This window comes from Myiozetetes cayanensis, unplaced genomic scaffold (genome assembly GCF_022539395.1).
Source record: "Myiozetetes cayanensis isolate MyiCay16 unplaced genomic scaffold, myiCay2020 scf2-11, whole genome shotgun sequence".
In the NCBI taxonomy this organism is placed as follows: Eukaryota; Metazoa; Chordata; class Aves; order Passeriformes; family Tyrannidae; genus Myiozetetes; species Myiozetetes cayanensis.
In genome coordinates this window covers 59,526,310-59,553,357 of record NW_026087411.1, presented here as the reverse complement: position 1 = coordinate 59,553,357, position 27,048 = coordinate 59,526,310, and the positions used below count along the sequence as shown (strand labels likewise).

The 27,048-nt window shown below is 38.4% G+C and overlaps 1 protein-coding gene across 3 annotated transcripts in view; it reads left to right on the top strand.

Annotated features, from left to right (window-relative positions):
* AKAP7 (A-kinase anchoring protein 7) overlaps positions 1-17,994 on the top strand; it is an 80,371-nt gene extending 62,377 nt beyond the window's left edge. Inside the window, exons 7-8 of one of the 3 annotated variants that reach the window (XR_007629113.1) lie at positions 15,771-16,491; positions 16,728-16,873. Coding sequence is in view for 2 of the 3 variants with exons in the window: in XM_050316670.1 (XP_050172627.1) it covers positions 15,771-15,973 (203 nt within the window). In the remaining variant the exon portion in view is untranslated. Of the gene's footprint in view, positions 1-15,770 lie in introns of all 3 variants that reach the window. The other 2 variants (XM_050316671.1, XM_050316670.1) reach the window with 2 other exon arrangements.
* The last annotated feature ends 9,054 nt before the right edge of the window (positions 17,995-27,048 follow it).

The following is a 27,048-nucleotide window of genomic DNA, read 5'->3' as shown; positions in this document are numbered from 1 at the left end:
GACTTTTCATTGATCAAAGATGAGAGACAACATTAAAATTGTTTTGTTTTCAGCTGAAGGCTTCTTTGCAGATATGGGAACTGAGCCTGTGATCTCACTGAGTCCATACAAAGGTCACCACTGCTGGAACCAGTCAGCACACTTGTCAGACTAAGAGGCTGTTGGTTGGGGGGGTTGTGAAGAATGCACTATTAGTTATACTATGGTTATGCAGTTTTTCTGGGTGAAAATTAAACACAGTGAGAAGTGATGATGAGTACCATGCAGTATTGCTGCTGTTACATGTATAGCACTGTAAAGGGAAGAAAAAATAATCTTCTGTCAAGCAGAGGGACCTTCCCTAAAATATTTATTTTACTGCACATTGATGTAATTAATTATTTCCATGATTTGTTTTCTTACTTTTGCTCTCTATTTTAAAATTTATGGCCAAGTAACTTTTTAGTACACTTGGCTCCAAGGTCAGGCAGTCCATGTGGAGAAGTAATGCACTGGAAACTTGCTTATGTGGAGAAGTTTCTAACTGTGACACTAGCCAGACGTTTTGTTCTGTATTTTTGGAAGGTATTTCATTCAAAAAACCACATTAATAAAAAGAGCAGATTCCAAAGGAAAAGTAGTATTTTCTTAATCTCCTTACCGAGCACACTGATGCTACATCAGTTAAATTGATTGACAAAAGTTTGGAGGGACGGGAAGCTTCAGTAGATGCAGAACTGAGCTCTGTGTTTTTTAGGTTGTATAGGTATCAGTTTAAATTCCATCCACCATAGGTCATTTCCTTGCCCTGTAAGGGGGGTAAAAGGGCCCAATAATATATCCAAAACACTCGGTATGGCAGTCTAGGGAAAAATAAGCTTTATGATGATTTGGAATATGAGCAAGTTCTGCTGAATTGCATTCAAATAGCCCTGAGCATTACTGTGGGCCACCAGCTACAGTGGCAGATTACAGCTGAAAGTTGCATTTAATATTCCAAATTGTGCTACTTCTTGATTCTAAAAGCCAAACAGTGATACAGACCAAAGAATAGTGAACACTATTTCTCAAGGGTCCAGATCTTTCAAATACAATTAGTTTGTTTTGTAAATTTAAAGCATAAAGTTAAAAGAAAAGCTTGAAGAGAAATTGATAACTCTTTTTAAATATACTCTAATGGTTAATTGCTTTTAGTTTTTTGTAAAGGGAAAATAATTGACAGTTAATTATTGTCTATCAATTCGCAACATAAGTTAGAACACATGTTGCTTTTGCCCACAAATTCATTTCTGTATAATAAAAATTATACTTTTCTGGTAGTCAGAAAATCTCTGAAAAATTTCCAATCTACAGTAACTGAACTGGGAATTTTATAATGGTTATATTAATTAAAAATAATAATTTCAATTATACCATTTAGAACTTCAATTATAATATGCCATTTGGAAACTGTCTGAAAGGACACTTCAGTTGGAATGTTCAATTAGAAACAAGCTAACAGTGTTTAAGGATTTTTGCTAAACATGCAAGTAAAACCATGAAAGTGAAACAGATTAACTGGGGCATGAATCAAGCGGTACTGAAAATGTCAAGTGAAACCCTTAGCAGCAGTAAGCAAGAGTAGTGCTGATTTATGCCAACCAAGGACCTGGCCTGCCAAGTGTCATGGCTGTGTCAGTCTGCTGGCAGCCCCTGGAGTCAAGGGCTGCAGTGAGATGGATGAAAATATCAGCTAGCCCATTTAAAAGCAGACCTTCTATAAATAATATCAGAAAGATTGGTTCAGGTGGCAAGCCAACAAATTGCCAACTCCATCTGGAATCCTCCTTCTAAGTACATATGTAGCAAGGGGATGATCCTGGGTAAAATGCTGTTCGTGGAGCCCTGGACATTAAAAGTCAAACTGGTAGTCTGCTCCTGTGGCTCTTTCAAGAGACTCCCAGTGTGATTTCTTCAAGCACAAGTGAGCCTGAGAGGAAAGTAAGATCATTTTAAATCTTCTGCATTTATACTAGTTTGCTTAAGCAGTGTGTCTGCTGCTATCCCATATCCTTTTCGGGCTTGAAAGGGAGAAAAAAGGCCAAAAGAGAAAGTAAACATCCATAAACATGTCTTGGGTGAACTAAAGAGGGTAACTTCACTGAGTGTCTTGTATGCAGATGTTCCACTTAAGAAGAGAAAGTGTATTAGATTTCTTCTACTTCTCTAAGTATGCAGGTTAAACACTATTGCTCATTAGTGGAAAATACGCTTGTTATCCAACCCATATACACCTAGATATGAGATACTCTGTCTTTTAAGCTGTTAAGATGATTTAAAGGTTATTTTAGTAACATCATTGCCACAGCAAAAGGAGGGCTGGGTTCTCAGAGGAGCTCTGCTTGCTTTACCCTGGCATACTGTTGAATAAGGCAAAGGCTACAGCATTATGTTTTTATTGATTTTCAAAGGGTAAATTACAGGTCATTGCTGCCAGATAATATTAAGAGCTGCCCTATATTCCCACTGAACATCATCCAAATATCTTATTCTGTATTGTGGAAAACCCATTAGTACTATTTCTCTTATTCATTATTGCATGGTCCTTTCTCAGTTTACTGATTTTCATGTATACTCTGCACAGTGCCTCTCAACTCGCTATACGAATTGTACCACTTGTTGCTCACCAAACAGTAGGAGCACCATGGTTTTCTGAAGTGTTTCAAGACCTGCCCTGAAAAGTAGAAAGCATTGGAAAGTCTAAATGTTTAGAGTTATAAGTTTTGCCTTTCCATTTCCTTAATTCTGCAGGTTAAATCATAATTACAGCAGTAAGATTTCATTGTAGTGGAAGAGGAAATGGAAATTCTGTTGTTCCCGCAGCCTTACTGGAGTCAGGAGCCAAATCCTGTCCTCTGGCACATGTGTTACTCTAGCTACTGCTGCATTACTCTCTGAAACTGTTCTTAGTTCATACTTCTGTTTTCATTTGTGCTGGGTTGCTTTGGAGTTACAATTCAAAACCTCTGCCAGGAGAAATCCAGAGAAGTAACTGTTCCATGAATGCAGGATTTGGCTCGATGTACTTCTCAGCTTTGCAATTTACAGACACAGCCCAACTCTGCAGACCACTCTAGGTGCCTTGGACTCTGGTGTACTGCATGATGCAGTACAGTCTGGGGATGCACCTGGACACTGGGACTGCCTTGCCCATACCGTGACCCTGGCATAGTTCTGGCCCTGGCAAAAATGTAAATGCTGCAGAAACTCCTGGGCACTGCTTAGAAGTTAGCACCAACCCAGATACTTTCCCTGCAGGCAGTTTGGATGTAGCCATGGCATTTCAGAGGCTAGGAGAGCTGGATAGGACCTGAGTTGCTCTGTGCTAATTGGCCTTAGAGCCAAAGAGCAAGTACTGGCATTGTAGAACTAACCTGTGTAACAATAGGCATGCTTATGAATGAAACATCAGGTTTCAGAGATGCTTTTCATGTTACTGTGAGGACAGATGTTTTGTTTAATGTCAACATAGAACCCAAACTGAATTTTCCTTCTCTGCTCAAAAATGATGCGTGAGCAAACCCATGTTACAACCAAATAAGGAGTGTGACATGCTAAATATGAAATACCGTCCTGTTACTATGTATGAACAGCTACTCCTGCTATTTAGAAACTCATCTGCATTGACCTATTGTATTGCTCTATGACAAGCTGTACTGCAACCTAATTCCTGTGAGCTTATAATGGAGCCACTCTCATTGTAGAAACTGTAGTATATGGAAAAAACATCTATTACAAAAATAGAATAGTCACACTTGGGAGTAGGAAAGTGTTATACAACAAAACGTGGTAGTTGTCTACTTTTTCCTAACCTGAGGTTTTAAATGTGCTTTTTTCCCTTTATACTGTCTGGTTTGTGATGCTAAATGCTAGCTAACTGAGTGCTTTGTTTTCTAACGGAGAGTGGTCTTCCTGGATCAGGCAGGCATGTTTTAACTTTCATTCCAGAAGCCATTAAAATATTAAATTTTTTTAAAAATTATAAATTTGGTCTTCACAGCCTTCATTAAAGATGCCATATAATTAAGAAAGAGAAAATGAGTTATTTGGTTTCACTAAAGGTCTTCAGAAACTAAAATCTGGACTAATAATTATAGTCTCAATTTTGACATTTCTGTGCTGACCTGTAAAAATCAGGAAGCTGTATTCAGTCCTCTTTGAAAAAAGGGGTGAAAACAAGTTCCATCTATGCAAAAACTTCCCCTCTGGGAAGAAAAAAAAACAACAACAAAATCTATATCTTTTTCCCCTTCAGCAAGATCATGTGCAACCAGACCTACAATCATTTAGCAGGAATGGCATGCATGCAGTGCTGGCTACATCTGCACCAGGAAGATCAGTGTAACTTTTGTCCTGGAAACTCAAGAGACATAATCGTGGAGCAGAGGAGGAAGGTGCTTTAAGAAAAGTGTTGCGTTTCCAAAAAAGCGTAGTTCTCCAGATGTAAAGTAGGAGCCCAGGCTGCACTTCCAGAAAATCCTGGGGAGCTGTGGAGGTAGATCTTGGGGAACTCTGAGAGTAGGAGCTATCTAGTTTTGAAAAAAAAAAAAAAGATACAAAGCCAGAAGGCAGGAGGAGGAACTGGTTAACATGATTAAGCAACTGTTAGGATAGCATGGGATTACTTCTATTGCATCATGTTAAATAGGAACAAGAGAGAACATTTTGTATATATTTCAGGGAAAGCTTCCTGTCAAGTGGCAGATGCTGGGCTGCAGAGTCTACATTTTGCAATATTGTGACCAAGATTTTCAGATTAAAGGAGACAAACAAAGCAAGCAAGACAAACAACAGGTCCTTGGTCAAGTGAAAGGTTGTCCTTTAGATGACACTGGTCTGTTATTATTTGTGAAATTATTATAGATTAAGTGGAAAATAACTTGAAAAGTATCATAGTAAGGCATACTGGCACCTTGCTCAGCAGCTGATTAGTGACAGTTTAATAATGTTTCATACCAAGTCATTTTGCTATTCCTAAAATTTGAGGGATTCTGTTTCCATAAGCTTAAAGTGGAAAACTGACAGAAGAGATTAGAATTTAGAGGAGTTTGGGGTATAGGGTTGTATATGCTATGGAAGTTAGTGTCCCTGCCCATGGCAGAAGGGCTGGAACTAGATGATCTTTAAAGGTCTCTTCCAACCTTAACCGTTCCATAAATCTACAGAGAAAGGGGTTGGAAATTATTCTGTCTTACAAGGAAAATGGACTTGATGCCACAAAGATTGTTTAGAATTTAGAGACCTTAAATTGATAAACATTTGACTACAGAGTGTCTTCAAGCCTTGAATAGCTAGAAATACACTGTACCACTGATGAATTTGGCACTGCCAAACTTGTACAATAGTCAGTGCTTTTAGACTTGTAATTCTGATGGTGGCATACCCAGCTGAACTTCTGTCAGGCTGTTGACCCTGCCTGTTACTCTCATGAACCTTGAGTAATGCTGTCCTAAATTGGTATAGAGAAAATTCACTCCTTATTAGGTATTTCCTCTGGATCCCGATGCCCAGATCTCAAAATCCACCATTAACTTTATCTTTTCTGCTGATGGCTTAATTCCTTTGAATATCTGCCAGTCTCAGGTAAGCTTGAGCTGGGCATTTGCTAAGTTTCATGTGAGTTTAAATCCTCAGGCATGGGTAATTCATTTCACTCACTAGAGAGCTTGTATCCTTTTGCTAAGAACATTGTCTTATGCCATGCTCCATTATTCTGTTTCACATCCTAGCAATAATTTTTTTAATGACACTTTATTCAATTTTTCACTTTAGTACAAAGCACAAGGACTGAATAGAAACGTATTAAGTATCAGCCATGTTTTCTGCAGCACTTGCTGTGGGTGAGGACAATCATTCAAAAATGAACATTTTTTGCCATCTTAAAAATCCTTTACCATCCAGTATAACCTAATGCAATCAAAAAGGTTTTCCTTTCTTCCTCTCTTCTCTCGGCTCGCCTTTTACTTTTCCCATACACCTCATTAATACAATGTGAGATGTTTTTCCAGCATGAAATGAAGACTTTATTCTTGTAGTTCTATAAAATATAACCTATGACTACGTGAGTTCTAGTGATTGAACCCCCCCTCTAAAGTCTGAGATGATCTTTCTTAGTTAAAATGAAATTTGTTGTAGTGTTTTTGTGTTGTGAAGCACTGTTGATCACCTGATGTAATGAAATAAATTTTACTTTATGTTGGTCATTAAGTGATCATTTTGCTTTAAGAGATCCTTATCATTCCCTTAGTCCCTTTTTTTAAGCCATAGAAGATCTCTATAGAAGGCATAAAATAAGGTTACAGGATTAGACTTTAGATAAAAACATAATATGTTTTTGGTAAGATCTGTCCCAGTATAAGCTTCTACATCAGCAGCAGAATGTCAGGATCAACGTGGTGCTGCACCCAGGTTGTGAGGACAGGCTAATTCTCAAATGCTCTAGGTTCCTGTTTCTGACGCCCACATGATAACAGGGTGTGACCTAATTATTGTATAATAATGTATAGCTATACCTGCATTCTTGGAGTTCAGACCACATTGCATGGTGCCATGCAAGTGTATGTGCTTACCCATCTCAGGAAATCTCAAAATTATGAATGATATAATTGGCTCTTGAGGGGAACCATTGCCCATTTCTTTTGTTCACCTCACCTTTAATGAACTTTTCTTGGCCTCTGTAGCCAGACATAGAAGTGGGAGAACTTTTCTGTATGGAAAACATAAAGACAAAACAAATAAAAATACTTGCTTTTGATTACACTGTTGGTTCTGAATGTAGTGAAAAGAAATGGAAAAACTGGTTACGGTATGAATATCCACCCTTTATTCTTTTACTCTTGAGTTGGAGAAAGACTGAGAAAAATACTGATTTAAAATAAGAGCACAAAGAAAGAAAATGTGAAACTCCAGATCAGAATTAGCCTGCTAGAAACAAAGGCCTAGAAGACCAGCTGACATAAATAAGCAGTTTTCCACTGATGTTAATAGGACAGATTTAGAGCAATTGAGATGCTGAAGAGAAAGGACTGGAATTGTCTGTACTGTATAGGTAGAGATAATATTTTGCTAGTGGGAAAAGGAGTGTAAAAAGAAGAGAACTGTCAATTTTAAGGCATGGTAATGAGCAATCCATTATGTGTAAGTTCATAAAAGTTGTGATGATTAGTTCAGTTTTTGGTACAGCAGACATATTTTTCTGGATTGATTTCATTGAAGTGTTGCTAGAACAGTCTGACTCACTGAGTTTGAGGAAGTAGAAATACAGGAAAAGAGAAGGAGGGGGAGTTACTCTTTTGTTAGAATGCAGTGTAAGAGCTGTAGGGATTTACTTTCATTAAAGAAGTGTTGCTAATAGGTAGAGAAATGGTTATTTTTAAGGGGCTTTATGTTGTTTAACAAAGGAAATGCTTTTATAACTATTAGATATTTAGCATAGGAAGGATGTGAAAGGAAAGCCCACTGGTTCAAAAAAGTAATCAGGAGTCCATTATTCTTGATTTCTACTGGTGAAGCAGAGTCAAGCATAATGTTAATTTTGATTACTAGGTACTTGTTGAGCAAATGAAGATATTTGCCCTATACATAAAGAACAAAGGAGGGGGAAAAAATTGGTATTGTCCCCTCATTTTCCTATTATTTAATTTTTTTCTTGCAGTAGATTATAAAATCGGCTTATTTCATGTGAAGGATCAATTGCATTAAATTTAGTTTTATGGCATGATAATGTTTCAGGGTTTTTTTCATCCACAGATTTTGTTGTGCTATAGCAACTTTTAGATTCCTGTGAATTAGATTAAATGAACTGTAGTCATACCTTCAGCATTCTTAACTCTTTATCTACAGCTATTCTGATTTAATATGGCTGAGGTGACCAAAAACCCCATGGCACAGAGCAATTTATTATGACCAAACGAAAACATGTCCGAATTTGCTGCTTATCTTGCCTTTGGAATATTTTTCTTTGGACATCAAGAGGGACATTTTGCAAGGACATGTGGTGATAGGACAAGGGGTAATGGCTTTAAACTGAAATAGGGTGGTGAGGTTGCTCAGAGAAGCTGTGGATCCCCATGACTGGAATTGTTCAGTGCCAAATTGGATGAGACTTTGAGCAGACTGGTCTAGTGGAATGTTCTCCCTGCCCATAGCAGGGGAGTTGGAACTACATGGTCTTTAAGACAAAATATATAATAGATAAAGGGGATTCAGATAGGAAGTGCTATGGTAAGTACTTAATGGGGGCTTTTTAAAATGTCATTCAAATTGACTTAAGGGTGTTATATTAGTTTTCCCAAAGCTGTTAATAAATTCAGTCCAAATCTGTAGACTTGATCCATGGAATGAAAGACAGCAACAATATTACTCATATGTTCAAAAATACATAATTTCATGGTTTGCCCAAGAAGCTTATGTAGTGGGTTCAATTTCTTCAAGAGGAAGATTCTGGGGGAAAAGGATTAGACCCATCTATTTTGGCAGCCCTGAAATGCAGTTATGGTACCAGTTCAAACCTATGTAAGATCATACCAAAAGAGGTGACTCTAACCTCCTTCTGTTAGGTTCAGGATCTAATTAAGTATGGTTACAGAGATGTTAAAAGCACCTTGAAAATTACGTTTTTCTGTTAAAATTATACATACTTAAAATTATTAAATTAAAATTATTAAATTAAAATTATGACAGCATTTTATGGATGCTGTTGGACATTCTCTTGAAGTGCAGTTATACTTGATCTTTATTTTTAAAAGATTTCATTTTTGTTTTGCAGATCAAGCAGTATGAAGCTGTCTTTCACTCATACTAGTGTAACTGAAATAATTAAATGAAAATGCATGTTGATTAAAAGTTGACTTTTCTCTCCATAATTTACAAATATATTCAAAATTGCTTTCCCCAAGGAAAGACATGTACTATGTGAGAGACTGTCTGATAGCATGAGTTTGCATGGAGTTGTCTTCTGAGCTCAGAAGAAGCAACAACGTGGGATCAGCTTGCTAAGATTCACTTATTAACACTTGTTTTTAACAATCTATCTTAGTCCAAAAAAGGTTGCTTTTTTTAGTGTACTTGACAGTAGCATGAAGAAGTCTCAGCCAAAATAGCATCCCATTGGAAGCTGTATAGTAACAAATCAATCTTAAAGATGTAAAACTGAAAATCACAGAGACAGGATAGGAAACAGTAACAAGAGGTGAATGTTTATTAAATGACTTCCCTTGTCATGCCTGTGAGTAAACGTTTGATTTCCATGGCTGACTGGTCCATAAGCAGGGACTTGGAGGTTTTGGCAAAACATTTGGACTGTGACAATTAAAATCTTTGTAGATCCTGTTTTGGTTAGTTGCTGCATTTTTTAGGCCTACAGCTCCCTCAGCTTGGTGACCTAGCAGGATGATTTTTTTCCTTCAAGGCCATTGGGCTCTATCTGTGGTCAATAGTGAAGCAACCTGCACAGTCTCCCCTAGTGTGTTACATTCTCAGTATTATTTCTGCAGGACTATTGAAGACTGCTGAGTCTGTCCTGTTCCAGAATGCAGCTCTTCCCTGGGAAACTGGGCAACGTGGTCTCTAAGGCTCTGGAAATAGCAGGAGACTTACCCCCTGGCTGCGTCCTGGAGGGAGGAGGAGCTCTTCCGCTCTCCTTGATGACACTGCTGACCCAAGTGGCCCTGTTCCCTGTTCCCTTGAGCTGGTAGCACTGGGCAGCACTGTGAATGGGGAAGAGGGGTGAATAACGTTACCTCTATGTTTCCTACCATGATCTGCCTCAATCTTTTGGTTCTCCCATTGTCACCTTGCACAGTGGATATTACTGTGGTTATGTAAAACCACTTTTGTAATTTTGGCTCTTTTTTCTGCCTGAATATTGGTGAGAAAATCAATTAAAACTCACAGCTTTTTAAGCCGCCTTCTCTCCTTCAGCCATGATGTTATCTTTGCTGCCTGTTACACTAGACTTCTTATAAATTCATTAAGTTTAAGCATTAAACTACATTAAAGGAGTCAGGAAATGTCTCTGTCAGCAGGTACCTTTTAATAGGAAAATAAAACCAAGATATTTAACAGAACTCCCTGTATGCCAGGACTAGAGTCTTACATCACCTTTTTTATTTTGTTCATTCTGAAGGCTCATGCCTGTGGCATCACATCCTCCAGTGCTTGAAGAAGGAAGAATAGGTTTAGTAGATCACATCCCATTTCTACCATTAGAGGTGGTCAGAAATTTTAAATCATTGAGCTTCAGTGGGTTTTGTGTGAAACAACCCAAACTTTTGCCACGTTTGCCAAGTCTCCAGCTTGAAGGGAGCTGCAGGTATTCCTGCTGTCATCGCTGAATCTGGCAAGAGCATAATTTTCCCTGAATAGCTGCAACACCCTTAATTTCCTCTTTACTAGAAATTCCTAATTTTATAATGTTTATTGCATGGTGGGCCAAATTAAATAAAAGCTCTTTCCAACAAACTAGAAACCCATGTGTTCAGCATGGAAGGACAGATTGGTGTTTCCTGAATTGCCTTGTTAGACAATGCTGTATTTACAATATATGTAAACCTAAAGAAGTTTGTTAAATTTCCCACGTCAGGTGGGAGCATCCAGCAACAGATATATCATAACCATCATGTCATAATGAGATTATAATTTCACACTTCCTTCCAGTGCCTTATTTGTGTCAATTCCTTAAGTGACCACTTTAGACATATTTCATGCAAGTCCTTCTTAATTAACAAGGAAATGTTCCGAGTTGTGACTTTCCTGTCTGTACTTATTGTGTTGATTAAATATGGGCACATGCTCATGTTTGTGTTCATTACTTTAAAACCATGATCTTGAATCATGGCCAGCCATGCTGGCTCATCTGCAGCCTGTGGCAAGGAGGGGAAGCAAATGGTCTGGTGCCTGATTATAGCTTGTTATTCAATTTATTATGGACTGTGGACTCTCTGTCTTTGCAGGATGAAGGTGGATGGTATTTTTCTAATGCTAGTAGTTCTGTTAATATATATGGCCTATGAAATTTTTCTGAAAGTCCTCACCTCAGTAAAGAAAATGTTCAACATGTTGATCTGATGTACAGGACATTCCAGTTCAGGATGCAGGCATGGGAACTTCATCCAGTTCCCACGGAAGTCAGTGAGGTTTAATTTAATTTTGAATCAGTATCACAAAAACTAGATGTTTGCACAGGCTACAGCTGGGCACAGAAACCTTGCAATAGTCTGCATCTACCTGGGCATTATGAGTATAAATGATGTCTTCAGTCTTAGTCTTTCCTTTTAACATAGATGTAGGGAACCATGATAAAGGCACAACCACTGACATTGCAAAGTGTATGAATTCACATGCTGAAATCTGTCTGACATTTGTTTCATTGGCCTTCCTTGGTTTTCTCCAAACCCCCCATGTGCAGAAATAATTGCAAGTCTTCTGCTGAAGGTTTTTTACTCCATCAGTAGTTAGCATAGTTGTTGCCTTCCTTTTAGTCCTGTTGTATTGCACACACAGTTTTACTTCTGTACAGGGAGAGTGTTAATAGTCAATTACAGTGAGGGATTATTATGAGTTGGAGCCACTGAGGAGTCACTATAGAAAAGGAATCTTGTGGTGAAAGCTTTGTGTATATGCAACAGCAACTTGGCTCACCTTGGTGTTGTTATGAGGCACTGTGTAAGTAGAAAGATGAAGTTTTCCAGCATTCAGAAAGAATTTCTTAATGTTTAGTTTTTGGAAAATTGCCTATGGGGCAACCCGTGTGAGTTTTTTTGTTTCTAGAGTTTGTAGAAACTGTATTAGAAAACTAATAAACCAAAAGGTAGATGGAGCCATGTCTGTTTCCACAGCCCTCCCCAGGGTGCAGAGCAGAACCTCTGTTGCCAGAGTACAGATTTCCCCACTCATCTTGGTTACCCATTCAAAATACCAAGGGTCTTCTTTGTAATTTTCTCCATGTTGTCATTATTTTATTGCCAAGAAAGGTTGTTGGAAGGAAAAACAAAGCCCAGTGTGTTGAGATCATGAGGAGAGGATTGCAGAACATTGTATTGGAGTGTAGCTGGTAAAAGGTTGTAAAACTATCTTTTTCTATGAATGAGATCCACTGTAGCTTCTTTCAATTAAATCTGTCAAAAAAAAAAAAAATAGGACTAGTCATATAAACAGAAGAGGAATTCAAGTAACAGTCCTGCCTCTCTCCAGATTTGAGATATCTACACATACTCTAGGCTGTGTCAGGGCCATGAAAATGCTGTACCAGGACCACGATACCTGATTTGTTCCAATACAGTATTTCAAAATTCAGATCACAGTCTTGTAAAGTGGAAGGGAGTGTACACTTGGAAAGTAAACCTAGTCCAGTAGAGGGATATAGCAGTGAATTTGAATCCAAACTTGGATTTGGATGCAGGCATTTGGTTCATGTCCATAACTGCTAGCATCCGGATATAGGATCAGAAAGCACCTTTTGAATAATTCTGCGCAGTTGATAAGTTCCCTTTGTAAAAAATGGTGGTCATTTCAGGACAAGGGATGTACTTCAGTTGCAGTAATAAAAAACACTGCTAAGCCTGGATGCACTGAGGTACACCCAAAAGGTATGAATTTGTTTTCATATTTTGAAAATTACAGAATAGAATTCCTGGATAAAATGAAAGGGGTTTTTTTTGTTTTTATTCTGAACCACATGGATAAGAAGACAGGGGAAGTTTTTTATTTATAGGCACAGAATTAAGTATCACAGCATTGATGCAAAAACAGTCTTGTGGTATGTCTGCTCCCTTTTCAGAAGAGAGTTTACAAATAGAGCAAGTCTGAATTTTGAAACCTTCTTTTTAAATCTGAAACATTCATCTCTGCAATGACTTTTACTGATATTCTGATCATTCCAATAATGTAAGACAGTCCACACAAAGAAGCATTTACCAGCTGCAAAGGAATTGTATTCATCTAAGAAGCAGGCAAACAGCAGATGCATCATGGAGAGAGAGATATAAAAGGACATATATGTGTGTTAAATATAGATGATCAATACTCAGTTTTATTACATGACCTTTTTGTTTTTATCAACAGTCATGAGTAGGAATGGTACAATAGTATACAGCTACCTTGCCAGTGAACCACAGCATTGCAGACACTCCCACAACTGCTATTTAAGGATTATGAGAATAGAAACAGAGCATCAGGGAATCATATAGCCCCATGTGGCAGTCCACCAAGGTGGCCAGATGGATAGATCCAAGGACGATCTTCATGCAGGGATGTGCATGCATTTGCATGTCAGTCAGATGTTGTGTATGTCTTTCCAGTGGGAGTGCAGAGCTCACTTAGGAGGTGCTACAGACTTGAGCCTAGACTGTTGATGAGCCGTGAGTATCTCAAAATATTAAAAGTAAATGAACAAAAAAAAACCAAAATCATTCTTCTGTAGCTATATAAACTCTACTTTTAAAAGGCTCATTTTAATTAATCTTTTCCTACAGTTGAGAAATTACTTACAAGTGCACTATTTATTTTGAAATTATAGATGCAACAGTAGATATATGGATTTTATACATATATATATAAATGAGAACTATTTTGCAGAAAGTATTTATGAGAGAAGAGCTCTGTCCTTTTTAAGACTGTAAGAATAATACATGATGTACTACAAGTAAAATGACATTCTGAGTAAATACAGTCACTACTGTTTTGTGGTATCTGGAGGCCTCTGTGTCTGATTAGTCATATTCTGCATGTTAAATACTACAGGGTCGAATGTAAGAGTGGTTGAGCACCATATTATTCATTGATTTTGTTCCGAGTTGCATGGACTGATCATTAGCGCTGTGTGAGTAACGATTTCTGTGACCCATGAGCAATTCTGAAAAATGAGAAACTCTGCAACTGAAAACCACAATTTTTTTTTTTCTACTGAATAAATAGACTGGGACTTCCAACATATTTTTCGAACATCTTTGCTAAAAGCAAAGGAAATTAGGAATCAAAGGGCTGCATTCAAAGGGGCTTGTGGGATCAATTCAGAAAAGCTGCGAGGAGATGCTTCTCCTATATATCTTGAGTGTTCTGAGAGATGAGTCTGAATTTAGTCCCTTCTTTCTGTAAGTTAAAGGATAGACTTAAACCTAGGATTTAGAGATAGTGACATGGCAAGCAGTGAGTTAGAGAATGTGGAGCATGTAGGTGTTTGGTTTTGGGAATAGTATCTCTGTCTCTGTTGGACTTGCGTATTAGCCTAAAATGTTTCTTCTTGGAAATGCTAAATCTGTTTTTAGTGTTTTATCATATTTTTTTAATTTGGTTTTAGCCAAAACTATCCACATAGATACCCTTTCAATATTTTTAGTGTATTTTTTCCAAACTTCTTCTAAAATGTAATTAAATGCTTTACCAAGGTCTAGTCGTGATTCTTCAGCTGGGGAGTGCAGTTCTTCCTTCCCCACAGTAACAGTGCTGTGGAGGCCCAGAACTGGAAGTGTTTAGTGTATCTTGCTGTTCCAGAGCACGATGCTCATGTTAACAGCTAATAAAGGTGCTGCATCTGAATATGAAGAGTTTTGTTTACTTCTCCCTCTCCTCCTTGAATCCCCATATGAATTATGTTTTATCAGTGAAATCACTCCAGGTTTTGCAACCAATTAGAAACACTAATAAAAGTATTTTATAACTATAATCTATATGTGCAGGCAAACTTGAATAAATTTCCATAAGTACAAAGCTCTGTGTTGGGAACATACAATAACATCTCTTTCACCAGATGAGTGGGACTAAGCAGCCTCTTATTACTGTTTGCAGAATGCGAACTCCAGAAGAGGACGTTAAAAGTATGACCTTTAAATATAAATGGAGGAAGACAGTTATTTACCTAGTGCAGGAGACTGTGAAGTGGCAAATGGCATGGCCAGTGGAAATTGGGAAATAAAATTTATTTTTCATTGAATGCATTCTTCATAAAAGGAGGATTCTGTAGTAAGCTACATAGTTTATTGGGAAAATGTTTTGTGGAAAAGTACCATTTCAAATTAGATGTCACAATGTATGCGAATCCTCACTATGTATGTAGTTGTTTTGTTATAAATGTTTATTCATATGAAGGCTTAGCAAAGCAGGGAAATGCCAGCTTCTTGCTTTTGTCAGCAGATATCTAAGAATAGAGTGCTGGAACTTGCAATCCTCAGATATCAGAGCTTTAAGTTAGAAGACAGAAGAGAGGCAGGGGAGGAGTATATGGTTTTTCTAAGTTTTATGCTTTGTTTACAGAAATATTTCTAACCTGTGCTTAGAGTATTTTAGTAATTTTTTCCATGAGTAACTCCTGAATTACAAGAAGTGAATAAATAGACAGGTGTTGGATTTATTAAGCAAAATCACAAAACGGAGGCACCTAAATGCTACCTACTAAAGTGTAAAGTTGTGCCATGTTCTTCATCTTTACCCAGATGTCACAGATGATTGTTGGCCAGAAGAAATTAAATTTGCACACTTGCTCTTCTGAGTGATTGTTCATAGTTAATGTTAAGCTGTTGCTTTTAATGGAGTGTTACAATACAGATAAGCAGTGAAATCTTTCTGATCTGATATACTGTATACATCTTCAGGGAACGCTTTTGTTTCTGAGCTTGAGGGAGGGGAAATTACTTTTTACAATCAGGAAGAGGCAGCTAATAACTTAAAATCCAGCTCAGACAGAGGCTCCTGATACAATCACAGCTGCTCTCTTTCCTTGGCAATGAATTCCTTCTCTTGTCTGTTGTGACGCATAGGTGAAAAACATGCAGCAGAGCCAGACGATGCAGAGCTGGTGAGCCTCAGCAAAAGGCTGGTGGAGAACGCGGTGCTGAAGGCTGTACAGCAATATTTAGAAGAAACGCAAAACAAAACCAGAGAGACTGATGGAAGCCCCACAAAAACTGAAGAAGCAGCAAGCGGCAGTAAGAATGGGAGCGACAAGGATAACAGCAAGTGAGCACTGTGCAAAAGGCCCGGGAGCAAATATCCCACCAAGAATAACTACAAAGACACGTCCCAGCCCCCTGCTGAAATTTGCTAAGTGGTGCTGGGTGACAAGAACTCTGCTTTGTGAGTCTCTTATCAAAAGTTTGTTCTGAATTGAAGGACACTGTCTACTGGTTTCATAAGTGTTTGCACTGCTGAAAATCTGTGAATGCTGGGAGGGATGGACAGTGGAAGAGAAACAAGAATGGTGAAGCAGGCAGCTCCAGTCTTCACTTCCTCTTGATACCAAGAACCCCTTCCTTGCTTTTGAAGAAAAACTGAACCTTTTGCATTTGTCTTTTGGATTGTCATGAGTGGCTGTGGAAAAGGCCTTGACAGAAGTAGAAGCGATGCCCTCCGCCTGAGGGTTTGGCACTGCCGCAGGGCTGCTTGCTCCGTGTGAGAGCACGTGCTGTTTCCTAGTCAACGGCAGTCAATCCCAAGCTAAAAATTACCACTACAGATATTCATTGCAGATACTATTACACAGTATGTAATATGGCAGGAATTTCTCCTAAATGTGACACTGTACTGTTCTTTACTTTTTGGTAGCATTTGTTGATGTAAATTATATTTTTTGATGAAGTATCTTTTTATAAAAATTCAATATGGGCAAAAACTGAGCACTTAGTACTGTCCAAACCAGATATGATCTCTTTCCATACATTAATGATTCTAAATGAATTAGTTGTTTTAAAATGTATTATATTGTTCCTTTTCTCTAGGAAAGAGCCATGAAGCAGACTTAGCAAAGGAAGCTTTACGCAGAGAAACACAGGCCCTGTTACCCAGACTGAATCAGATAAAGGCGCTGTTATCCAGTCCTGAGATCCGCACAAAAATTAGCAAAGAACTGTTTGAAGACAGGCACAACTCTAACAGTAAATGGAAAAGTTTTATTGACTCTGAATCTCCAAATGCATGACTGTAAAATCGTATCAGGTTGTTTAAAGACAAAATATTTCTACAAGAAATTTTTAAGGTTGGTTTCTTGTTCTTTTTTAGCTGAAAATATGAATGGGTGTAAATGGCTTATGAGGAATCATACTGAAATACTTGCACAGAAGGATTATATTCCATAACAATGAAGTACAGCCATTTCTCAGCACTGCTTTGAAACATGTTTGAGTGTGCAGGTATATGTCATGACTCCAAAGTGGAAAAATACTGGTTTCAAATAAATCTGAGCAAACACTGTGCCCTTCCTTTATCATTGTAAATAACTCAGTTTTTTCTCATATATTTGTTCCCTAACAACGGTATACAAATACTAAGAAATAGATGTTTTTAAATACTTCAAAATGTATATTTGAAAAAAAAACCCTCTTTTAATTATCTGCCTTTTGGATTTGTACTGGCATTTTGGGTTAGCGTTGTCTATTTTTTATTGTTTTTTTAAACAGCACTTGAATACTTATATAGATGCTGAGATTTCTCTGCCAATGTTTACACTAACGCAAGAATGTTTTAAATTTCAGTATGAAATTCAGGCTCCACTGATCTCAATGGCATACTCGCATTGGCTTTAATGGAGTCAGGATGCTGCAATTAAGATTTCTTGTGCAAATAATAATATTCCTTGGGATAATATTTGCCTTTTTACTTTTGTAGAATAGTGGTTTTGTCTTTCGTTTTTGATGTTTCCTCTGTCTCTACCTTCTCCTGCTTGAGATGGGGTGTCAGTTTGCTCTCATTGTTCCCTCCACACACCTGCAAGTTTCACTGAAGATTTGGATGATGTACAATAATGCAGGAGTAGGTCCTATATTTGCATTTTTTTCTAAACGTTGTCACAAAAGCTATATAATATGTTGTGATTGGTATCAGAATTGTGCTGTTAGAGCAGCTGTGTGCATGTTCTTCATTGTTCTCAAGCAGTGTTCATTTATCTCATGTCAGAGCTTTTTTTTTAATCTCATTTGATATATAGCAGTATATTCTGAGGCGCATTTCAAACATGCCACGTTCACAATAAAATATTTTTCCTTTGCACTGTGTGTGTATTTTCACCTGTCTCCAAATAAACTTAAATAAAATTAAGTACTTGCAAGTAACAAGGTTGACAGAAATCGTGCTCCTGTGTATCACATCATGGAACTGACTGCAGATGTTGTGCCAACATATTGATCTAGAGCTTGGGTGCTGAAATCATGCGGAAGCTAGGCCCAAGCCATTTTTGTTTTCAAGGCCAGACTTTGAGGCTCTAGGAATTAGTTTATATTCTGGGCAGCATGGGTTTAGAAGTAAATACTGGGTGCAACTTCCCAGAGGTCCACCCTTCAACATCAAATTTGAGTTTAAGAATAGTCTCAAAACATCTCTAGAATAGATTAAAAAAATTAAATATGAATCTGAAATAATCCCTGGAGATCATTGAGAGGTAGCTTTTCATATGCTATCAAGCAATTTAAATCCAACTTGCACATAAGAACACAAAACCAGACACTCAGCTGTGAAAACAGGAAAGGAATTTATTGTATTCTACCTGAATCTATCAACCTCTATCTGAAAGTTGTCATCTCCTTTCCTCTATGCAAGTCATTATTATCATGATTAAGGGCCTTTTTATATCATTCAGCTTGTAACAGTCATTATTGTCACATTTCAAGTAAAACTATAGAAATTAATCACTGAATTTATGTCCAGGCACTTTGATATGGTGACCTCATTATTAGAGACCCTGCTCATTCGTTTCTTATGGATGGCATCAAGAGCAGTGGCTACGAAAAAGTTTAGGAGAGTTAGGTATCATTTGAGATGTGCTATAGTGAGTCTGACACAAAGCCTAAAGGAGAGATGTGCTCTGCTGGATCAGGAACTGTGGGATAAAGGACACTGCAGAGCCTGTTAAAAGACACTGTGTACCTCTGTTTAAGCAACCAAAACCCAGATGTTTTGAGCCAGGAAGGTCAACAGGGCTTTTGTTTCTGAATCATTCACGTTCTTTTAAAATGCCAAGCATAGCCTTTATTTCTGCTTTTGACAAGACACAACTATTAATTTACTCAGAATTCAAAACAATAGGGTAAAAAAACCCTTGCATCTGGATTCATTCTCTTATGACAACCCTTCCTCTTGCTTTCTCAATTTTTATTTTTTTTTTCACTGTCAGTGAGGCCTGGCTGCCAAATTGAAGGATAAAGATGTTATATGGAGCTGTGAGATGAGCACTGAAGGATACAGATACATACAAACTGAACCTAATATAGGCAGGTGTGAAGCTCTGAGCTGCACCCACTAGAACAAATGTATTGCCTTCCTCACACTCACAAATCATTTTCAGACAATTCTGTTGCTTCAATAAGCACTTATTTTGGGGAATGTCTTGAGGTAGTGATGCACAGGTTATTCTGGGAAAATGTTGGTATTTCAAACAGATGGTGCAAGTTTGTCCATGTTTTGTTTTCAGTTCTACCTTCTCGCTTGCTCATCTTCAAGAGTATTCCTACACTGCTGATTGTAGAACTGTCTTTGACAGATTTAAAAGGAGTAGCTCAACCTCCAGGACTAGTATAACTGGAAGTCTTTGGACTGCCCATGACCCACTGAGAGATTGTTCCTGACATCTATACTTGGTTTAGGCGTAGTATTGTGGAAGTTGTGGAAGGCACGTGTTGAGTATCTGAGCAGCCCATGCTATAAATTACCTACACTGTTGAGCTGTGCATCAGAGGCGTTTAAGCATTGATAGGAGACTAAATGGCATTTCTGTGTTGACTGAAGGTGATCTAAAGCTAAAATGATTGGAACCTGAGGTCAGATTCAGGCACTGTATCCAGATATACAGATATTGGGACCTACAATGGATAATGCCATGTATCTGTTGATGGTCCTACTGCAGTAAGTATGATGCTCTGGTAAAATACTACTTCATGACAAGGTTATACAGTCAGTAAGTTAGAATTCAAGAGGCTTAATGTGATGTATTTATAGAAATTTCTTGTTATAACTCTGCGCACCTTTGTGTGTGCTATTTTAGCCTAAAGACCATATAAATGTGTCATGGATCAGTATGTGAGCCATGCTTCATTCTGGTGACAAGAATGATTTTCTGTTTCATTTTTATGTCACTCTGGACATGATTCATATATTCTTGTTAGATTATTTATGTAGTCAGGAAGCAGGAAAACTAGGTGAGCAGAGCCACTGCACTCAATAGAGCTTATAAATTGAAATTTAGTAAAAACATACATTTGCTTCCTAAATTCAGTTATGTCTGAGAATATGCCCGTGAAATTAACTGTGAACTGAAAATTTTTCACTACAGATGAAAATTTTTCACTACAGAGCCATCTGCAGCCCCATGGAAGCCAGAAGGGAATATGGTTGCCTCAGGTGGAGACTGGTAGCTTGAGGCAACTTGAGGGTTGCTTCACTCTGCTTTTAGCATGGTACTTGGTTTTGATCAATCTTTTTCAAAACAGTTTTTTATCTGTGAATGCCCTCTGCCTCAGTTCAGCTGTTAGTGGTATATTCTCTTGGCCTGAAAAAATGAGGGACTGAACTGGCACTGTTGGTTTCAGCTGTTTCCATCCCTTTGGAAGAGGAGGGGAAGTTGTTGCTGAAATCCCAAAGATATTGATTGATATCTTTGCAGAGATGCCTCTGGTCTCACTCAAAGTGCTAGAGGTCAGAGGAGGGCCTGCATGAACATTTGCTGAAGTCTTTATCTGGCAACGAGTACTGCCTGATCCTGAAGCAGCAAAGACAGCCCAAAACCACCGGACAAAAGCAGTTGCCGAGGGATGCACCCTCCCAGAACCGACATGGTGAGTGGGTCAGCTGCGTGGTCAGTGATCACTTGGATAAGTAAGTAGTATTTTAGCTTTATGAAAATTGTTCTAGTCATGGTCACGTAGTAATTTAATTTGTGAAAACCTTTTAGAATTTTGATTCTTCTGTGAATTTTCTCATAGTGACAGGGGTAATCTCTGAAACCGTCGAAGATGCATTTGCTTTCAAAGAGTTCTTTATTGCTGTACCATAATCTTCAGTAGAAACACTTTGCACTTGTTATTTCAGTTAAACAAAGTCTTTCCTGGCCTGGTTTCAGAGACAAGGAATCACACTATTCTTATGGGAAAGGAAACTGTTTGAACCATGAAAATAGGAGCATGTTAATGCTGACATGTGTTTTACTCTACTGTTCCTTTGATCAATACAGTTTCTGTATAAGCAAGTTCTTAGCATGCACTCATCTTCTCATTTATATTCTCCTCATGTTAAGTCTTTGTAATGAGAACATTTGTACTGAATGAAAATCAGTCCCAAGAGACGGCTGGGCTGAGAAATAAAACATACTCATAGTGGAGCAATAATTAGAACAGTACATAGGAAAACAAAAAGTGATATGCCTGCCATTCCTGGCATAGCAAAAAGGACACCCTGGCATTGATAAGCAAATACTTCTGCAGCAGGAGGCTGGAGTTGGACTGTTGGTTTCTGGTTCTCTGCTCCCACTGCTGTTTATGTGCTTTATTTAGTGACTCTTGGACAAAAAATGCATTAGCAGAGGCTGGGATGTGGAACTGTTGCTTGAAAGGACTCTCCTCATTGCTGGAAAATAAAACCCTTTTTTGCTCTTGGTGATTAAGGATTAAAGCAATCAAAATGCAGAATTAAGGTAGTTAAAAGGAGATGATTAAGAAAAGACACATGAGGATTTCAGTAGAAGCCTTTTTGAAATGAAAGTTTGTCTTCTTTCAGATAAGAAAGGCAGAGATGGTTTGAGGTCATGATTGACTCTAGAGATTCTGGTAGGTTTTGTTTTTTTTAGCAAAATTACAATTTGAATTAAAACTCAGGGAAAGCATTTTATTACATCCTTTTTACTTTTATTTTTTTTTCTTTTCTTAGCCATACAGAGAACTTGAGGCATTGAAACAGTAGAAGAGAAGAAGAAGAAAACATGTTGATATGATTTAACTTCAGTAATAACTTAGAAAACCAAAACATTACAGAAAAACAAAGCCAAGAAGAAATACCAGCAACTACTGATAAAATTCAAAGGTAGCTACCAGTGTAAAAAAAAAAAAAAAAATTAATAAGTGCAAATGTTTAGAAGAATAAAGGGCAAAATGAAACAAAATTATAACGTTCTCTGCATCTGGTCAGTCAAATGATGCACACCTGTGTTTGTCACTCCACTGTACTGTACAGGCAAATGTCCCATTTCCCAGTCACATTTTCCAACCCAGTACATCTGAGGGGGAAGCTGAACAAGCATATGGCTGTGAAATACCACTCTAGCAGAGCGCTGAAGTGGAGGGCTTCAAGAAATACTGCAGAACAGAGGCTAAGTCAAGGAAGAGTCGAGGCAGAGTTCAGGAAGGTCCTCTGAACTTCCGTGTCTAGAAATCAGAGTGGAATAAATAGTCAAATCCTTAAATCTGCACAGAGAGCTACAGAAATTAATTGTAAATGACCTTAAATTCTGAGGTATGCATGTTACCAGCCAGCAGAGCAGAGTGGGCAACAAATCTCTTTCTTCCAGAAACAAATGGATGACTGAATGCTTGCAATTGGATGAAGGCTATGGCTGCAGCATCAAGCTTTGTTCTTGTTAAGTACAGGAAATTGGAATACAAACCTCAGCAAATTTATTTAGATTGATTACTAAAAAAGGTTCATGGCAAAATCAGGCAGAACCATCAAGTAAATATGGCAACTTGATAAATTTAAAGCTGCTTTACCATTATGCCCTAAAATGAGATGTATCACTGCACTGGTGTGGATACTGTTGTTCATAGAATAATTGCTAACAAAGGGAATATGCAGAGAACAGCTAAAACACCATCCTAAATGAATAATACGGCAAAGGTAAGGAGGGCATTTCAACAATGAAGGTGCAAAAAGGAAAAACTAGATTAATTTTTTAGTTAATCCAGATATTCTTAACTTCATCCATCCCAGCAAAACTTCAAACACAGGACAAGCCTGGCATTACACTTATAGCATAAAAAATATGTTAATCAAGGAAGCACAACTAAAACTGCATTTTGTGGTAGATGTAGCAGACATACAGAAATAGATTCATTGCTCATTGAGCTAACATTGCCAGTTACCTGACATTTTTCCTTCGTATCTGTTCTATAATTTTCCATGTCAACATAGTAATACTTTTTCTAGAGATACAGCAAAGGCACTGAAATACAGAAAACGCACTTAATTTGTGCCTTAAGATTAAGAAGAAGGAAATAATAACTTTCTTAGTTATATACTAGACACTTTTTGCATTTTCAGTATATAAGGCTTTATTACTTTGAAAATAACGCAGACAAAACAAGTTATGGGACATCGCTTGTGCTGGGTTAGTGGGTTACACTAAAGATAGCCACAGATCAATTTGTCTCATTTTCTCTTGTTGCTATTCTGGAATTTCAGACTGTTGGAAGACCACTTTTCATCTGTCGTAACTGCTTACTTCCTTACTAAGGCTCCAGTTTTTTTACTACTGTAGCATTTCTGGATCATCAATGTGAATTAATAATTTACATACATCCATAATTTACACTAGGGAGTGTGATGGAGTAACAGAGGCTGGAGGCAATGGGATTAAAGGGAAGAAGGACTTCTCTGTAGTCAGTGAAGTCACCATGATCATGAGGACACACTAGAAGACCATGTATGGGGAGGCTGATGTCTTGGTAGAGCAGTGTGCTCTATCAAGCTGGGGGAGCAATCTACATTGCCAGCACAGGAAAACCTGGACTGGAAAGATGAACGTGAGTAGGTCCTAGCTCAAAATGTGGTATGACCTCTCTTTGAGGTCAGTTTGTTTGGGCATCTTTAACCAGGCATAAAGAGACTGCACAAACTGCACACACACAACTCAAAAGCATAAAGTGATAACTTATACCATAACACATCAAAAATGGGATTTGACAAACTACTAATCTAAGTCTTAACGTGTTCCCCACCCCAAAGTCTCTCTGCTGGCCAGGCAGGCATTGAACAGGAGGAGAGGGATCCCTCTCTGCAGTCCCCTGGACCGAAACCCCCACGGTGCTGAGCTACCACCTGTCACCCTCTCTGCTGCTGCTGGTCCACCAACCATGTGACCCCGTGCTTCCCACATTCTGACCTCCTGCCACAGTGTCTCACATCTTTCATGTCAGCCTCAATCAGAGATGTGCAGGGTGTCATGTCAGTGCAAGACCTTGGTCCCAGGCTGCATGAGCCACAGCATGCTCAGCAGTCTAGCCACATCCACGTCTGTCATGTGAGCTATTCCTCACACCAGCAGACATTTCCATTCAAATACTACATGAGCCTATGCATGGGTGGATTAATGTTACTATTAGTATTCCAGACTGAAACTGGTCCTTGTAAGAATTAGATTAAGGAGGTTTCAGCGAAGAGTTAGCTAACATTTGTTAATCATTATTCTTGAAAGAAATCTCAGAGCACTTGGCTGTGCCAAAATATTTGGCATTTTCTTACCCTGTCTCCTTTCCTCACTCCAGAGAAATTCAAACAGAAGTTTGCTGTAGCCCCAGCTGGCCCCAGAGAGTTAGTCACAGAGGCACAGGAAACATACGGCCAAAATCAAATGGATTCCTAGGGCAATGGACACTGAACACACAGATAAAATCTCCATATTGCACATAGTCTTCTCCTTTCTCTGGTTTGCCTGGGAGTCATCATGGGAGTCATCCAGTGCTCCTCTGGCAGAGGCTATGCCACATGGGAATGCTGTTTGGCTGTTGTGTGTAATTCATCCTTCACTAACTCCGTTATTTAGATTTGTAGGTTTATAAAGACCAGTTTAAAAATAAACACAAGCCCAACAGGGACCTAGCACAGTCTGGTGTGAACACATTGCAGCATCTGAGTTACACTCCCCTGATATCAAAGAAACTTCATATCCTACCAACACTTAGCCTGGAAATCACACAAATAAGTTAAGAAGCTTTCAAAAGAAATGAGAGAGAGGAAAGCTTGTCAATGGGTGTAGCTGCTATTCAGACATTTTATTAATGATATGAGCAGACATGCCAGGTTATGCACACAGCACTTGTATTCCCTCTGCTTCCTACTGCAGCTTCAGAAGTCCACATCACATAAGTTACATGACAGGAAGGGTTTTGCTCATTTCTGCAAAGACCATATGGTGCTTTATTGGAAAGAAAAAGAGGCTCAGAGTGGCAGCACACCCAGAAGCTATGCAAACCTGGACTAGGAGACACCAAAGTTAGAAAAACTGATTTCAAACCAGAGTAATCATCAGGAGTTTCTTTCATCCCCCAGATTTCTGTACTGGGAGGACAGAGGGAGAAGTAGAATCCCAAAACTAAACCAATAAATATTTATAGAGTGGCCTGCTGGCATGATGTTTACAGTAGCCCTGTTTTTAATCAGACTACTTTAGAGTGTGTTTAAAAACTGCAAATGTCCTTCCTACCCAACTGAGGTAAATTCGTCCAACAGTCTACAGGAAAAACATAACCAGGATGGCACATTTGCATTAATAGGCATGAAAGTATACTTAGGCTGGCAGTGAATACCTTTAAAACTCTTGTTCTGAGCCTCTGGGATAAACACAGTTAAATAATGGCGAAATAAACCTGCAAGCATACTTACAAATTCATTCCACAAGTCACATTGTTGCTTTTTATGGGATCAGAAATCATTATGCATAAAATTATGCAAGAATAATCAGCCAAGTTTCTATGACAAACAAAGCATTAGAGAAACTTACAATCAGAATCACAGAATATTCTGAGTTGGAAGGGAACTCAACATTTTTTGTCTGTTTTTGACTGTTTCCCTCATGGGTCCCTTCCAAGACGGAATATTTGGTGATTCAGTGATTGTATAGCCTTTCAGAGCCAACTGAGAATAGGAAATCTGTCCCCTATCTTAACAGATATTACACATATCAAGTTGTAGTTTATATGCATTAATGTATTATTTTAAATCAAAAATTTCCCCCATCTGCTTTACTCATGCGAATGTAAGAACTGAGTTAGCACAAAGATCCATGTTCCTGCTTATAAGAGCAATGAATGGCTGCTTCAACTGAGTGTTTCTTTCCCTGTCACATCCTCCCTGGAGTTTCCAGTTTCCAGCAATCAACCCTTCAGGGACTTTGTGAGTGGGAACTTGCATCTGGAACTGGAGGCTTTGATTACTAGCCTGATTAGCAAAAATGAAAATTATTTCCAAAGAGCAGAGAAGAGACACAAGACAACAATAAAAGACAGTTGAAGTCATAAGTGAATTAATAATCTAAAGACAAACTCAGTCCTATTTCACAATAATAATTTGAGTGTTATGTGCTATAGTCCCAGCTTCCACAGAAGTAGAGCTGGGCTGCAAAACACAGAGTGGTTTGGGTTGCTCATATGCCCTACTACTATGTGCTACAAATCTGCATGCACACACTACACCACAGTTCTTAGCATCCTGTAGCAAGCATGGCCCAAAGCACTTTGATACGTAGACTGACAGCTGTCCTTTTGTTGCCAGACTGAATCAGAAATGTTTGGCTGCCAAGGCCAGGGAGATGTTCTCAGCAACAAGTTGATGGACAGCTCTGTTTTTCAAGACAGGACTCTGCAAATCCTTGCCCCCTGGGAGGCCCAGAGACCATGGCCTCCGGCTGAGGAACAGCCACGAGGTTCTGCCTGATATAGACATAGTGCCTTTAGCAAGATCACCTTCTCACAGGCAGGCAATCTGGGTAATTTACACCCTCCCAGGGCAAATGTATTTCAACTAGACCAGAGAGTTAAATGTGGTACATCAGGTAAAATAGCTAATATATAATAGATAAGTGACTGCAGAAAATAAAGACTTATTTTGAAAGAGAATATTTTTAGGGTGCTATTAGGTCAGGAGGAACTGTTGCCTGAATAATAATTACAGTTGAAATTATACTTTGTTTTTCCACTTGGTTTGTGGGTGAATTAGTATTGCCACAGCTAGCAGAGAGTCTGTTTCTTCTTAGTGCACCAAAGCTGCTAACAGGAGAGAAAGTATAATTCATATTGCTTTTCTGTTATGCTCCTTTCTGATTTATCTTCTATTAAATTACAGCTCTTC